This window comes from Micromys minutus, assembly GCF_963924665.1.
Source record: "Micromys minutus genome assembly, chromosome: 31".
In the NCBI taxonomy this organism is placed as follows: Eukaryota; Metazoa; Chordata; class Mammalia; order Rodentia; family Muridae; genus Micromys; species Micromys minutus.
The window spans coordinates 22,543,259-22,559,753 of NC_137966.1; the positions used below are offsets into that span (position 1 = coordinate 22,543,259).

General features: G+C 45.3%; 1 protein-coding gene across 1 annotated transcript in view; it reads right to left on the reverse strand.

Moving 5' to 3' along the window:
* GRIN2A (glutamate ionotropic receptor NMDA type subunit 2A) overlaps positions 1-16,495 on the reverse strand; it is a gene marked incomplete at both ends in the record, with an annotated part of 384,572 nt that overhangs the window by 161,201 nt on the left and 206,876 nt on the right. Inside the window, one exon of the mRNA XM_080908094.1 lies at positions 13,095-13,687. Within this exon, the coding sequence (XP_080764220.1) occupies positions 13,095-13,687 (593 nt within the window). The remainder of the gene's footprint in view (positions 1-13,094; positions 13,688-16,495) is intronic.

Here is a 16,495-nt window from a genome sequence, read left to right on the forward strand (position 1 = left end):
AATTTTCTATTAAATGAAAATGGTTCATAATCTATGACTACATGAAATGATGCCTGTGATGGTTATTTTCAATCGTCGACTTGGCACAGCCTAGAATCTCCTGGGAAGGGAATTTCAGTGAGGATTGTCTAGATCAGTTTGCCTGTGGGCCTATCTATGAGGGATTGTCTGTGTTGTGTTGATTGGGGTAGAAAGGCCAAGCGCAGTGCTCCTCAGGTGTGAAGCTTGCTTCAAGCACCTGATGCCTTCACACACATGTGCCCACGTGCATGCAGGAGCATCCTTGGACACACACACACACACACACACACACACACACACACACACACACACACACATGCCACTGTGATGGACTGTAACTCAGAACTGAGAGCCAAAATAAACCCTTTCTCCTTCCAGTTGCTTTCTCTGGGGTGTTTTACCACAACAGAAAGATAAGACAATCTCTTCATCTCAGGTGACTGTGATCTAGAAAACCGTCAACAAGAATTCCAAGTGCCATTATTCATTTGCTTTGAGTGAATGGGGATCCAAGATAGGAATGTCTCTAATCTCACATAGTGGTCTATGGTAACAGGAAAGCAGACACCAGCTGTCCCTTGTGTGGTTTCCCCAGCAGCTTTAGGTGAAAATATTTGTGTAAGTTAATGCTGTTAGTATAGATTAAAAGGCAGAGGCATGTTGCCACAGACTTGGTTTCCTAACCCATGAAAAATGTTCCCTGGAAGTAAGGGATCAAACTTGTTGTGTGAACACAGGGTAAAGCACACACCACTGATCATATGCTGGTAAGGCATTTATGTTCACAGAAGAAGCCAATTGGTGTCCAACCCATAATCCCAGGAGGTATGTGGAGAAAATGAATCTTTGGGGCATGATAGTGAGTCAAAATGGCTGAAACCAAGAGTCTGGGGTTCAGCAAGAGACCCTGATATATAAAACTGAGTGTGATCAGTGAGACACTAACATCGATCACAGGCCCCCACATGCACAGGTACTTATTTATATGTGAGCATAGACACCTACACACGTACACACCTGCACACACAAAACAGCACAGAAAATTTTTTGTCATTGCTCCTGGAAATCTGCCAGGGATAGGGTCATTCTGTACTTGTATAAGGGCTTTGGGTAATGACCATCAATACTTAAGCAATGGTAAAATAATATAATGTGTGTGTGTGTGTGTGTGTGTGTGTGTGTGTGTTCAGATACACATGTGCACAAGCATGTGGAAGCTAAGGGACAGACAACCTTGGTGATCATTCCACTGTCTGCATATGACTTTATTTATTTATTTATTTTTGACACAGAGTTTCTCATTGGCCTGGGGCTCACTTGGCTGGGCAGCAGGCCCCAGGGACTTGCTTTCTGCCCCTCCCCCAGCACTGGAATTACAAACACACACCACCAGGCCTGGCTTCTTTAAAACTGTGGGTTCTGCTGAACAAACACACACCCCCATGATTCTGGAGCAAGAACTACTGAGCTCGCTCCCTACTACATTGTTTTTAAAAGGTCAGGAAGTAATGAGTGAGAGAAGCCGGTGGGAACTGGGGTGGGAGCTGGGACCCCTGGGGAAGTCCTTCCTGAGTGTCAGCCATTCCAAACTTCCATTGGCCATCACGAAACAGGGACACGGGATCACTGCCTGCAGCCCTTTGTGTGTCTCCAGGTAAGTCACTCAGTGTTTGTAAAGCTTTGTAATTCTTTCTTATGTGTCTAAGTGTTTTGCCTTCATGGGTTTTTGTGCATCATTTGCATGTCTGCTGCTCATGGAAGACAGAAGAAGCCATCGAATCCCCTGGAACTGGAGTTACACATGGTTGTGAGCTGCCACATGGGTGCTGGGAGTCGAACCAGGGTCTGTTCCAAGAGCAACAAGTGCTCTACACTGCCGAGCCAACTTTCTGGCTCCAGCACTCTTAATCACAGGGACTTATGCAAGTGTGCACACAGGGGAAGGGAGAGAGAATCAGGACACAGGGAGATTTGCAGCCACAGAAAATGTATAGTGAGATTTAAAATGACAACAACAACAACAACAACAAAAATTAAACTGGATTCTAGCACCAAAAGCTGTGTGACTTTTGTGAAGTTACATAACATTTCTGGTCATATTTCTCCATCTGAAATATGGTGTTGCTGGAGAGGTATTCTTTCCAGAGGTATTATACCTCTTATCCTTAACAGAAATCATTATAAGATGTCATTCCTTCCATAAGAGCCTATTGGCCTATTGGCTTTGTGGGTGTCCTGCCCTGTGCCAGCAACAAGAGATGCTCTGGTTCAACTTCACTGTCTCCCGTCAGCCTTTTCAGTGACTGAGTGAAAAGGCCAGGATCAAACCACTCAACAAATGTGAACAAAGCTCATCTTATATGTTGTTCACAAAAAAAAAAAAAAAAACCTTAAGTAGTAATTAATATCCAACTAGAGAGCAAAGGAAGCTCTCACAAAAGAGCGTCATAAGACAATGATCCTGAACCTTGGTCATATTGTGCCTGAAGTCCACATGTTTGGGATTCTGTTATGTAAAATAATTGTCCTATAGAGATTGAATTAAAATTGTTATTGCTGGAAGGGGAGACATTCTGGCTCACACCTACAAGTTAAAGGTAATGCATTAGAGCTCACTGGGAGCACTCAGTGTTTGCTGGTCTGCCATCAGGACACAGTAACACCCCATGCATCATATTTGAAGAAACATACTCTTTCCTGTGGAACACATGCAATGAAGTCTCTCCATCTCCCCCAAGCATAAGATGTATTAATTAAATTTTTAGAGGTGTTTTTTTAATTATTACTGGTGGTAAAAATGTAAAGAAAATGAGCATATTTCTCCAAGATCTGTTTGCTACCCTGTGGGAACTGGATTATTCCTGTGGCTAGCCAAGACTTCATGAAATGAGGTGATCTCAGGAAACCGTGCTGGTTTGGACAGCACACCAGACTTCGGCAGAGCTGTCAGCTCATTCACCAAACTTCGAGGCCTGGGTAGAAATGTGGCTGCTCTCCTCTGCCCACGCAGAACACAGCTAGTGTCACTGGGCCTGACAGAGAGTCTCCCATCCCTGGGATCCACGCCAGACTTAGTGTCACCAGGAACTGGACAAGGGCTCAGAGGCATCTGCAGAAGGCACCATCCAAGTGAGGCAAAAAGAGGGAGCGAGAAGCCAGGACAAAGGTGAGGAGACCCAACCTGGCTCTCTCGCTCCCCCATCCGGCTGGGACAGAGAGGGTCTCCACCATGCGTAGGAGAAGGCGCAGAGAGCAGGACCAGAATACCTGCACCCAAGGGCAGCGTGAACACTGCCTTTTTACACACATTTCTCCTCTTTCCGTAGAAGGGATATTTAACGTGACAACTCGTGGAGTGTCAATTGCTTTTCAAACCATTTCCACAACGAAACAAAGCCAGAGACTGTTTTTCTCTCCGGAACCCTTGCCTCATCCCCTTCAATCCAGATCCAGCGTGTGGATGGTAGCTCAGCCTCGGTATACCTAGCCCAGGCTCGGTATGGTATGGAGTTGGCTGCCTCTGACTCTAATGGCTCACTGTTGAGGTGATCCGTCAGAGTTCGCCACATGGGACTTTTCGCTTTCTCCAAGTATTGATCAAAGCTGCTGGTGTGATTGTGTTTGCAGTGAGCCAGATATATCAACAGTGGCCACAGTCATGTCCTCTTTGAAAGGATCCCAGGACCAGACACATTGTGAAGCAGGTTCTAGATGTTGCAGATACCCACCAGGCGCCACCAGAGCATCAAACGTGGGGCCGGAATCTCCTGTGAGGAGGTGCAGGTGTAAACCACAATGTAACACTTATCTCTTTTTTCAGTAATGAATGTTAAGGCTCATGCTAATTTGAGCCCACATCCTCTGTGACTGTCTCATCTTCCCCTTGGTGACCATATTAGTTATCTTTCTTGTTGCTCTGCACAAATTACCTACTAAGTAACCACTTGCTGGAGGAAAGGGTTATTTTGACTTTCAGTTTAAGAACATCATCCATGATGGTAGGAAAGAAACTGGGACAGCTGGTCACACAGGGAGGAGAGAACAGACAGAAAACAAGGGCCAGGTTATTAAATCTTAATAGGGCTCCACCTTCTGAAAGTTCCACAACCTTCCCAAACAGTGTATAAACACATCAGCTTAGAGGGGACATTTTACACTCAAAAAGAGAACAGAAACTTCACTCAATTCGGGGATTGTCAAAGCCATTTATAATCTCAAACCCCAAGAATTGTGGGGATTTTTTGTTGTTGTTGTTGTTGTTGTTGTTTTGTTTGTTTGTTTGTTTGGTTTTTTTTTTTTTTTTGGTGTGAATACAGCCTCTCCTCTTGAATTGCCTACTTGAAATTTCCACTTGAATCCTTCAAAAGCATATTCGATTCAGCATGTCTGAAATGTCCGCTCTGTCTGACTCCTACCTACCCTGCAATGTTTCTTCGCCAGTTTCTTGTGTTTAGTAAAAGATGTATCCGTGCGGCTGCACACGTCTGAAACGTGGCTGCTATTTCTTTTCCTCAATGCGTCATACTCAGCCATCAGGACTGGTTTCCTTGGTACCCAGTGAGCACTGAGCACATCACTTCCTTTTGAAAGTGTAGCTAGAACTCCTACTAAGTTACCATCTCGGCCATCCCCTGCTGGCTGGGCTCTGTGCTTACACACTGAGACCTCCCACTCCCAATATGCACTCTGCCAGCAGGCCCCAGAGTAAGAGCTGAGCCACAGCAAGCATCACTTTAGATTACTAAGTGACCAGGTTTCAGAATGAAAGTGTCTCCAGTACTCCACCCCGAAGGAAAGGAACCCATATGTCTCCTTTGCTAAGTGTGCTCTGGTTCCAAGACTTACATCTGGCCTTAGGCAAATCTGAACATTATCTGTGCTCTCCTGTGACCCTCCCCCACCAACAACCCGAGCCACCTTCCCAAGGTAAAGCCACAGCCAACTGCTGCTTCTTCGGAGTTGCCAACATCAAGTTTCCACCATTTGTCGAGCTATTCACTGGATGCCAATTGGAAATGATTGACTGGCATTGCGGGGTTGGCATACGGTGCTTTTGACTTCCAGCCAAAAGAGGGAAGGCTGGGTTCCAAGAAGGACGGCACAAACAGCAACACGCCGAGGCAAGGCTGCTGACTAAGCTCTGGAGCTGGGTACCCAGAGCACTCAAGCCCTCCCTGCTGGGTCCAGCACAATACTGGAGGGAGGTGACATCGAGGACTGTACACTGCAAAGTACCAACTGTACCCTGGGAGCATGGCTGAAAGGTTCACGTGTGTCATCGCCACCACCGTCCCCACAGATGCTCTGGTTAGTCTCCTATTTCCAGATAAGACGAAAAGAAGTTCAGCCACCTGCCCAGGAGAGGCAGAGCACCATTTAGATCTACAATCAGAGCCTGGTACACAATACCTGGTCCCAGTTTGGCAACTTGTCCTTTGCTGACTTATTCTGGGCCACACTTTCTGAGCCTGAGTCGAGGGTCCCCATCATTAGAAACAGCGCAGGCCCACAGGATGTTCTGTTCTCTGGGGTGGCTAGCCCACTGCCAGAAATGTTTGTGCAGCAAATGTTGATCCCGCCGATAAATATTTGCGAAAGAGTTATCACATTCACCCAGGGAAGCTTGACTGCAGTCAAGCTTGGAGAATTAACCAAGCAGGCTCTTTTATTGGCATTTTAAAAGAAACCAACAGTGAGAACTCTGATTATCAAATAAAAACAAGCCAAGCAGGTTTAGTGCAGTCTTTTCAGCGGGCCATTAAACCAGAAACCTTTCTTTTCTCTGCTTCCTTGGGGCAGGCAGGCAGATCAAATACTATCTGGAGGGTTAAACTCGGGGTAGACTTTCTTGTAGACCACCCTGCCTCTTTCCCCTTTCACAACTTACAGTGCAGTTGATAAAAAGAGAAGGTCAGATAAGGTTCTTTCAAATACTAATCTATGAAACCAGAAGAGAGTGTTTCTCCCATTCCCCTGTGCTAGAGATGCACCCCTGAGTGCTTCCAGTGTGGTATGGAATTCTTCACATCCTATGGCAGCAAGGAAAACAGCAGCCACAGGACAAGGTGTGAGGCAGTCCTTCACAAAGAAAACCTGAGGCTGGACCCATCTGTAGATAAAACTGTTTCTTCTGGCACATTCAGTTCCCAGCACCCATATCACACAGCACCTAACAGCTTACGAATCTAACTCCAGGGGACGTGACACCTTCTTTTGGCCTCCACGGGCACCTGCACTCGTGTGTACACACTCCCACACAAACACAGGGACAAGATGAAAAGATAAAATAAATCCTAAAAAAGTGCGTGCGCGTGTGCGCACAAGTGATGCTGTGAAACTTTGTCCCCACCACCAGGGTTATCTGATTGGTGAATACAGATGCCTACAGCCAATAGCTGGGCAAAGGCAACTTAGGCAGGGTTGGGACTCCCTGGCTGAGGGTCTGAGGATAAACAACAAGAAACTGCGAGGAGAAGGAAGAGGGAGGTGGGAAGAAAGGCACCATGGGAAAAGGGGTCACAAGAACTGGTCATGTGGTTGACCAGGGAGCAAGAGCAGACAATGGGACATGGGAAATCATATTGATGGGGAAGTAGATTCTAATCATTTGGAGAGTTGATGTCTACCCAGCTCTAGTGCTTTAAAGGCTTATTATAAATAAAGGTTGTTGAACTTTTATTTGGGAACTGAATCATCAAAGGCGGGGTAGAAGCCAAGCCAGCATGGGACAAATTGGCAAACCAAAATTGGGCAAGAACTCACTTTTAACAAAGCTGATTTCGGATTCCTTGATAAAAGACATACAATGTTCATATTTATAATAAAGCCCTTAAAGCACCAGAACTGGGCTCCCCTGCTTTGTGCATAGCTTGCAGCATAACCAGTAAAAATCACAGGAATGACTATAGAAAGATGTGATCTCTTGATGAATATCGTGAAGGTCTGGTACTGGTCAGGAACCACATTAACTGTGTATGTGTGCACAAGAAGGAAAGAGACGATAAAGTGGGGCACGGCTGTCCAAACCCAGAAGAAAGCCAGTGTTCAGAGCGGATAGTGCATTACATTTGGTGGGTTTGTAATACATTCAAAGTCAAGCCTGCTACACATGTAGCACAACCACAGGGCCTTCCCCACCAGCCACATTCTCCTGACATAAACCCGTGACAAGATTTGGTCAGAAAGGCACCCAGTCTCCTTTTAACGACGGTTTCCCTAAATCTAAAAGGTGACCCCCTTCCGGTTTGAAAGAGTGACCACTATCCATGCACCAAATAAACAACAGAAATACGACTCTCCATCCCCTAAAGCCACAGAACCACCGTCCAAACTGTGGTAGGGTCTTGATCTGGGAGACCACACAGGGGTTAAATGGTAGAGCTTTGGTTGCCAACAGAACGAATTTTAAAACTATCCAAAAGAAGCCCAGAAAGTGCCACCTCACTGTCTTCTTAAAGAGCTGTGCTTACTGTGGACGCCCTGTTCCTCTGCTTTATCTAGCCAGCTGTACTTAACTCTGCCCTGTACCACTTCCCAGGACCTAAGAAGACAAGGGGGAAGCAATCCTCCCTGGTCCGATAGACCAGTGGTGGTCTCTGGCTTCCTCCACCAGGGAACTAGAGCTGGCACGGCAAAGGCTCGCACTGTTTCCTGCGGGGTGAGCGAACAGCTTTGTGGTCTGTGGTGAGCAGTCATCTGCTTCACTCACAGTCATTCCTTCGGGTGTCATGGGCACAGATGGAGAATCTCTGGTCAGAAATGCTTGGGACTGCGAGGACTGCAGCTTTCAGAGTTCTTCAGATTTGGCAACATTTGTGTAGACATGCAGTTTCTCAGGCATGGACTCAAGTTCTGAACATTGGAGTTTCTCTCTCTCTCTCTCTCTCTCTCTCTCTCTCTCTCTCTCTCTCTCTCTCTCTCTCTCTGTCTGTCTGTCTCTCTCTCCCCCAGTCCCTCCCTCCCCCCTCTCTCGTTCTGTCTCTTTCTTCCTTTTCCCTCCCCTCCTTCCCTTTCTTTCTCTCTTGTCTTTCTCCCTCCCTTCTTTCCTCCCTTCTTTCCTTTCTCTCACAGGGTAGCCCAGGCTGACCTCAAATTCACTGAATAGCCAAAGACAACCTTGAACTCCCGAATTCTCTGGCCTCTACTTTCCAAGTTCTGTAACTAGAGGTGTCCTCCATCACCAGACACAGTGCATTCTACCCTGGAGATTGAAACTCAGGGTTTCCCACATGCTATAAACACACTCCAGAAGCTGAGCTACAGCCCCAGCCTGATTTATGTTTTTTCAACACAAAGTCTGACCACATCTGCCTCCTTGTAATGATCCCCACAGAGTCAGCATGGAGTGTTCCACTTGTGACATCCTGTCAGCTCAAAAGTTGTGGATTTTAGAACATTTGAGATTTCATATTTTTGGGCTAGGACTGCTCAACTTATAACAGAGTCCATTTATAACCCACTTGTCCATATGCCAGGCACTGGCCAAACTGCCACATGGCTTTCTTATCTCCCTCTGACATCTAGGAGAGCAGATGTGGCGGAGTTGAGAGATTCTCCCAAAGCTGTGGGTCTGGAGTTGCTCACATGAGGGGCTCAAACTGCAGCTGACTTCAGGGAACACACCCCTGAGTGTGTGGCCTCCCTGGCTGCTCTTGAATGGGACAGGGCCTTGGCACAGAATCAGGGTGAACAGTCTGGGATCCACAACAGCAAAACAGGCCATGGTTCGCCTTCACAGCTCTGGAAGTTGTGCTGTGCTCTGTGCTTGGTGAAGGAGCAGATGTTTAATAACTTTGCAATAGCAAGGAAGAGGTTGCATAACATGGCTGAGCTATTTTTGAACTTTGGAAAATGCTGACTGCTCTTTTCAAAGTGTCTTCTATAAAACTAGGAATAGTAAAACATGAAGAAAAATGCCCCCTTCTCTACACGCCACCGTTTGAAATGAAAAAGACAGAAACAGGCCTATGGTAAGTTCCAGAACATTCTATACCCTGCAAACTGCCCCATGAGCACCATGGGCAACAGTGCATTGTTACGATGCCCTAACTGCAGGGACTCTAAGATGAGAGTCCATAACTTTAGGGACCAAAGAGTCACAGGCTGGTCTAACCCCAAGGAGGTCTCAGTTGGCCAAAGGTGCTCATGATGAGTCCTGAGAACCAGGTTGAACTCAGCTGCAACTGTCTGTAGAACTAAGAGCTATTTATTCTTAGGATGCTTTGCAAATTAAAACTTTATCTAGCTGAAAATGCATTTAAAAGAATAAAATGAAGTAAGGAACCACGAACTCTAGAGTTCTGAGCAGGCTCATGTACTGGGTTCAGCCTTATCTGCCACTGCCTTTGGATTCCAGTTCCTGTCCTTATCAACAACCTGAAAGCCCATCAACTGAGGATGACTAGATAAGAGATGAAGCTCGGGCTTGGCAGAATACAAAAATGGCAGCCAAGATGGATACACTGGAATTCCATTATCTTCCCAGTGATCTTGAGAATACAAGGATAAAGTCAAGCAGATTGGGATGCACTAGGTGTCACTAGGATGCATTGAGGAAAAAAAAAAAAAAAAAAAACTAGATTGAGCATGTGGCTGTCCAGGCATCTTTAGTGAAAATACATCAGCACACGCGCAGATCGAATATGTGTTAAATTCACCGTTTCCCTTTCCTTGCAAGATTGAAGAGGGATGAGATCGAAGTGTCTACGCAATCACTACATTTTTAAATGTTCAGAGAAACATGACCCATTGTCCCCATTCTCTGTGGTGAGCAATGGCCTGAACATATCATCCTATTCTGTGCCATTCACTTTCTCTTTCATTATTTGAAAAAGAAAATATCCTTGAGCTAGCGTGAAGTCTCGGTGGGAAAAGGAACTTGCCGCCAAGTCTGAAGACCCGAATTCAACCCCTGAAAACCATGCAAAGAAGGGAAATAGTGAGCTCCAGGAAAGATGACCTGCGCATGTGCACACAAAGATACAGAGTAAACAAACAGATGCAAACCATGAATTCTTATGCCCAGAGTTTGCTACGTGACAAATTCTCCCACTTTTCAACAGACTATATGGTCACATCTTAATTCCACTGAGTATTCCAGGAGCCTGCACAGATCTCCTAGGTATGAGGAATGATTTCTGAGAGCCAGAAGGTACAGTGACTCAGTTCTGAGTTACTGTCTTTGGGGTGTCTCCAACTCCCAGACAAGGACATCTCAGCGGGGCTCCACGCTTTTCTTGCTGGGGCGCATGTGAGGGAAGAGGAATGTGCTGAGGGGAACATGACGGGCCACTGTGACAGTGGACACCACTACCCACGTGTTGATGGGAATTCATCTCATGCCCAGGGGCATCGGACACCAAACTAGTCCTCGGTGTGTTGCTTCTCTGGGGTGGAAATAACATTTTAAAAGCTGAAGCATTCCAAAGTAAAGCCGGGAGAGCCGGGACCGTGGCACCTCACCGCCTGGGAGGGGTTGTTCTGTTCTCTCCTCAAGGAATGGAGTCTAAGGTGGTCCCTGGGAAGGATTTGAATGCCTTGGCAATTATCCTTCTAAAGTTTCTTTTCCTATATATATTACATTGCAATTGCCTCACAATTGAGTTATGTTTCCCACTAAATAATAGATTTCTAAATCTGCCAGCTGCAGGGCACAGCTTATTAAAGGGAGTGAGAATTCATTAGCCCCGCCCTTGTCTTAGGGTTGGCAGCAAGCCTGACTTCCTAAGAAGCTTCCGTGTTCGTTTCTGATCTTTGGACAATGATTTAGGATGCTAAAAGTGGCTATGTTGAAACAGGATCGGGGTCTTGCTTGGTTTCTGAATTCAATACTCCGTTTTTCTCCCGTGTACGTTAATCGTGAAGAAGTACATCCTGGGCTGGGAAAAAGTCTCGGAGGGTAAAGACACTTGTCTCACAGTTTAAGCACTTAAGCTCAATTTCCCAGAACCCACATAAAAGCAGGACACAGTGTAAAGATCTCAATCCCAGTGACAGGAAAGATGGAGGGTGGAGCCAGGACTGTGTAAAGGGCTTTAGCCTGGCCCAGGATTGTAACAATAATGAAGATACTGTCTCAAACAACGTAGAAGATGGTGATTGACAGCTGGCATGTGCTCTGAGGCCTTATGTGCAGGTCAGGAAATGTGTATCACCCCCCCCACACACACACACACACGCTCATGCTCTCCCACAGGTAACCGCTGAAAGGTAGCAGATTCAAGCTCATGGTCTTCCAGAGATGTTTTTAAATGGCCATAATCTGCAGACAACCAACATGCTCTGCACTGCAATCCATCTTTAATGGGGCCATACTTCATTGGTAACTCCAATACTTATTGACTGGTCAGCAGGTGCGAGCACCCAAGAAGCAATACTCCTCACACATTATACCCCCTCATTTCATACTCAGGTCAACCTCCCAGAACCCCCCCCCCCCAAAAAAAAAAAAACTTTGACAGTTTCTCAAAAAACTGTCCCCCAGGCCAGAATTAGCAGAAGCATCCAGGAACTCTTTAGAATGCAAGTTCTATGAGGTCACTCCAGGTACAGTGATATAGTAGAAATTTCTAGAACCTGTGTCATAACACCTTTCCAGTTGCTCAAGGCATGCTAACACTGGACCATCCTAGAACAGAGGTTGTTATTATCACTTTATGAAGAGCACTTGAGACCCAGAAAGATAAGGTGATTGCCACGCTCTGTAGAATGTGAAGAGATGGGATTTGAACATGAACAGTACAGCTCATTCTCCACCCCAGTTATTAATCACAGAGCCACACTGCTCATCGTGTGAGAACAGAAGCACAGATGATGTCACCAAACACCAGGCAAAAACGTGCAGAATGGTGTCTGAATAATAATTCTAAATCTTAGCAGCTGAGCCATAATGATGGACCACAAAGAATAATGACACTTCCCAGAAACATAAAATCTAACTTAAATGCCCACCATGATTGGACAGCGAAATAAATTATGCTACTGTCATGCATCAGAATGGAATGTGGTTTTAAAAGTGATGATTGCCAAGATCCTCAGCGACCTACAAAGACACTTGGAATATAAGAGGAAGGGAAATTCTCAGTCAGGGACCGGAAGCATCAGTGTGGGTAATTCTCCCAAATCAGACCAGGCTTCTCAGGGTTCTGGAAGTCGGATAATTCCACTGCTGTTGGTGTGAACATAAACTGGTGCCATTGTTTTACTGAAGGGCTTGGCTGTGGAGACTTATGCATACATCTCTGACCCCCAAACCCCACTTCCTAGAACCAACCTAAACAAGTAATTGCAAACAGCAAAAAGAGGCAAGTGTGACAGTTACCACTACAGCTGAGCTTCTAATGAGAAAAAAAAATCTGGAAAAAATTTGAATTCTCATGAATGTAAAGAGTAAATAAACAAATGATGGTGTGTGAATATGAAAGAATGTGGTGTGGATACTGCAAAGATTTACCTGACATGTAAACAGATGATAGATACATAGATAGATAGATCAATGGATGGATGGATGGATAGATGATAGATAGATAGATAGATAGATAGATAGATAGATAGATAGATAGATAGATAGATTGGATGATGGGTGTGTAATAGGTGGGTGATATATGTATGTATGTATGGATGGATGGATGGATGGATGAACAGATGGCTGATATGTGACAAGAAGGAAGACTAAGAGACAAAATAAAACTCTCAAGTGAACGTCTGCAAGGTATGTTATTGAGAAGAGAAAATAAAAGCAAGTTGCCGTAAAGCCACTGAAATATATTAGTATTCGCCAAGCATTATATCATTACTTGTAAAATCAACACTCAGGAGCCTGGGTTGTGAGATGGAGGGCCTCCTGAGCTACATAACAAGTTCCAAAATAGCCATAGCTACATGATGAAACTCTGACTCAAAATCAGAATTATATTACTTATCATTTTAAAAATGAGATGGGAATAGAGGAATGAACATAAAATCAAAACAAACCCCATGAAGTCTACACTTTTCCACATGACTATGAACCCAAACACTCATAGCAACAAAACTCTGACCCATCTTTGGGAGACAATCAAAGAGCTCTCGCTTACTGGTGCAGAGTGTGTAGTGGGGTCTCTGGCTTATCCGCCTGCCCGTAGCAGCTGACCTTGGCCTCCGGAATGTAGGAGAACTTCTCCAACATGGAAGATGCGGCAGTGGTTAGGATCCCAAGACCATCTCTCACCCTCGCCTCCAGGCTGTAGTCCCAGTCATCATAGGAGACGGAAATGAGGCCTGATGGAAACTCTTTGGGGATGAGCTCTGTGTTCCCAGAGACCAAACTGGGGACAATCCAGAAGAAATCATAGCCCGTGAGGCCGAGGGAGCGAGCTTCGCTCAGGATGAGGACAGCCTCATCTTTGGAGCAGTAAAGCAGGATGACAGAAGAGTGGATCTTTTTCAGCTGGACCTGCGTCTTGGCATCCTCGAAGGAGGTGTCCAGTGTGATCACGTTCTGCATTTCCCAGCCCACAAAGCTGTTGTCCACTGTTGTCTTGATGAAGCTGATGAAGTCTCTGTAGCCGGGGAAGATGGTGGTGACCAGGGAGAAGACATGCCAGTCATAATCCTGCATGATCTTCAGCATAACTGTGGCTTGCTGCTGGATAGAGGCTCCAAACTGGAAGAATGTGGACGTCGGATCCTGAAAGAAACAAGACAGAGATGCAGAGGGTGAGGCTAGAGGCAGTTGCTGTATGATGGTCTGTCTTGATAGACTTAGAAAGCAGAGAAACACATCAACTCATTCAGAAATACTTCTGAACAGCTGGGCTAGGGGTATGAATCAGTTGGTAAAGTGCATGTCATATAGTCATGAGTCTCTGGGTTTGATCCCTAGAAGCCACATTTACAAAGAGAGACAAGGAGATCCTTGAAACTTACTGGCCAATCACTCAAGACTATATGGCAAGTTAGAAGCCAACAAAAAAAAAAAAAAAAAGAAAAAAAACTGTTTTAAAACAGAGTAGACCACTCCTGAGGAGCAATACCTAAGGCTCCTCTCAAGTTTCCACACATATACATATATGCCAATGTGTGTGCTGGCACACACATGAATATACACACATGAACTTATGCATGAATGCATACATTCACACAAATAATAAAAAGTAAACACTGCTGAGGTGTGCCAGGCTCTGCAGAGGGCACAGAAAATGCAGGCTTGAAAGGATTCCTGCCCTCAGAAGGAAGAATATCAGCTATGTTGTTCATGTATCATGTACTCTTGTTCTCTAGATTTTATCTCCCCGCCCCTTTCTGATCACACAGTTCAAATAGCACCACTTAGATCTAGTCATCGGGGTCATGACATGAAAATAAAGTCAACAGAGTTAAAGGATCAGCAGGAAGTACAAGGAGGTTCACAAGGGCACGGCTGGGGCTCCTGGACTCTGCCTGCCTGAAGCTGTCTACCTTAGACTACCAGCTAAACAAGCCACTCAGTTCTGTGTATACATGAGCCAGTGCAAATGGATCTTCAACTTACGCCTCTCCTGTAGTATAACACAGAGCGTGAGCTATGTAACTGTCTACAGGCTTGATTGGCAAGCATTTGCGGAACACTTGGGAAATGGTGATTCCTGGGACAGGCATGGCAGGATCTCTGCTTTCAGAGGGACAGAAGCTTGGAAAGGAGCAGTTTCTGTGAATGGGAGACTGAGAGAGACCTGTGGAAATGGAGAATAGAGGAGATGGAGGGGAAACAGGTGGGCAGGTCGTGAGGTATGTGTTTGAGTACAACAGACAAAGGCACTCTGGTATATGAAGTAAAAGAGATGAGATTCTATTGAAAAGCTTTCGAGCCTATATCCAATGGTTTAGGTGCTATTCTGCAAAAGCCCTGGCAAACTTGTACTGGGATAAGTGTCCTTTATGATTCCAATGATCCCAACAGCATCACAAATATATGATCATGAGAACAAAGTTCCATTTGGCCAAGCAAGTGATTAGTTGTCAATTTATAACCTCTGACATGCCTAGACTCATTAAGTTTCCAGAATGGTCCTATGAAGTCGCCATTGCTGGCAAGGAAACCAAGCAAGCAAGTGTCCAATTCTAGGTACGTCCAGAGAACAGCACATGATAGTGTCCCCTCTACCTGCAGCCACAGCCCTCTTAGAATCATTTAGAATCAGAACATGGTGTGTGCCTATGGGTCCATAGTCACTGTGCTGCAAGATAAGAACTCACGGGTGTGGAAGTGATGGCTCGGCTAATAAAGTGTTTACCTTGCAAGCATGATGACAGGAACACGTGGCTTTATTTGTCTGTTTGCTTGTCTTAAAGTTGAGCATGCACCTCTAATCCCAGTGCTAGTGCGATGGGACAGGCAGCCCTGGAGCTCACTGCAAGACCAATTCAACCTAGTTGGCCTCCCAAAAGCTAAGGTATATGGATCCTGGGGAAAAAATGCTAAGGTTTTCTTCTGACTTCTAAATGCATGTGTACATATGTACACCTGAGCACGCACGTGTCCTCATAGAAGCACAAAAGAAATGCCAGCCCAACAAGAGATACACCTCTGTGCTGACCGACCCATGCTGGGGTGCGTGTTTCTTCTGAACTGAAAGACTTGCCAAAGTGCCCTTCTTTTACTACAACCACATTTTCACTTTGTACTCTCATCATTTCCTAAGTTCAATACCACTTAACTCAGTAGTATTGTTTATGGGGGACGCCCTTGTGTGCGCACTCATGATACACACACTCCGGTTAATTTTTCCATCTCATTTTCTTGACCTCAGTGGCCAATGAGCTTTGGTTCTTGGAAACACTGCTTTTTCCGGAAGGCCTGGGTTTGGTGGATTAAGTCACTGTGGCATGGCCTGAAGGCGAGGAGAAATGGGAATAAATAAATGGTTCCTGGGCTCCTTCCAATATTACAGTTCTATGAATTTTACCTAATTAAATCAATTAAAACAGGTAACGAATTTAAAGACTTGGGGAATTATCTTTTTCCCTACTCTAGCATTTGGAGAAATCTAATATTCTTGAATTGACGAATCATTTTTTTTTCAATCACATCTCAACAAGACTGTGGTCTCTTCAAGGGCAGAGAAGATGTTTTCCTCATCACTGTCCCCATGACAGTAGGCTTGACCCCGGACACAACAGTGAGTGGAGGACAATGACATGCTTGAGTTGGTGAGCGTGAATTGAGGCCCCTGAAGAACATCCTTGGGTTACAGAGGATGCTCAAATGGGGATAGGTTAGTATCTGAGATTGTATACTTCATGGATCCTGAATGTCACATTCAAAGCAAGACCATTAGCATGACTACCCACAACTACTTATTCCAAGAACTCACTCCTCCAACTGAAGCCTCAAATGTATAGCTACTTGTGAGCATGTACACATTTGTATACATGCATGCCTTTGTATGTACATGCATGTGGGGGCCAGGGGACAAACTCAGGTGCCATTCCTCAAGTGCTGCCTTATTTTTTTCTA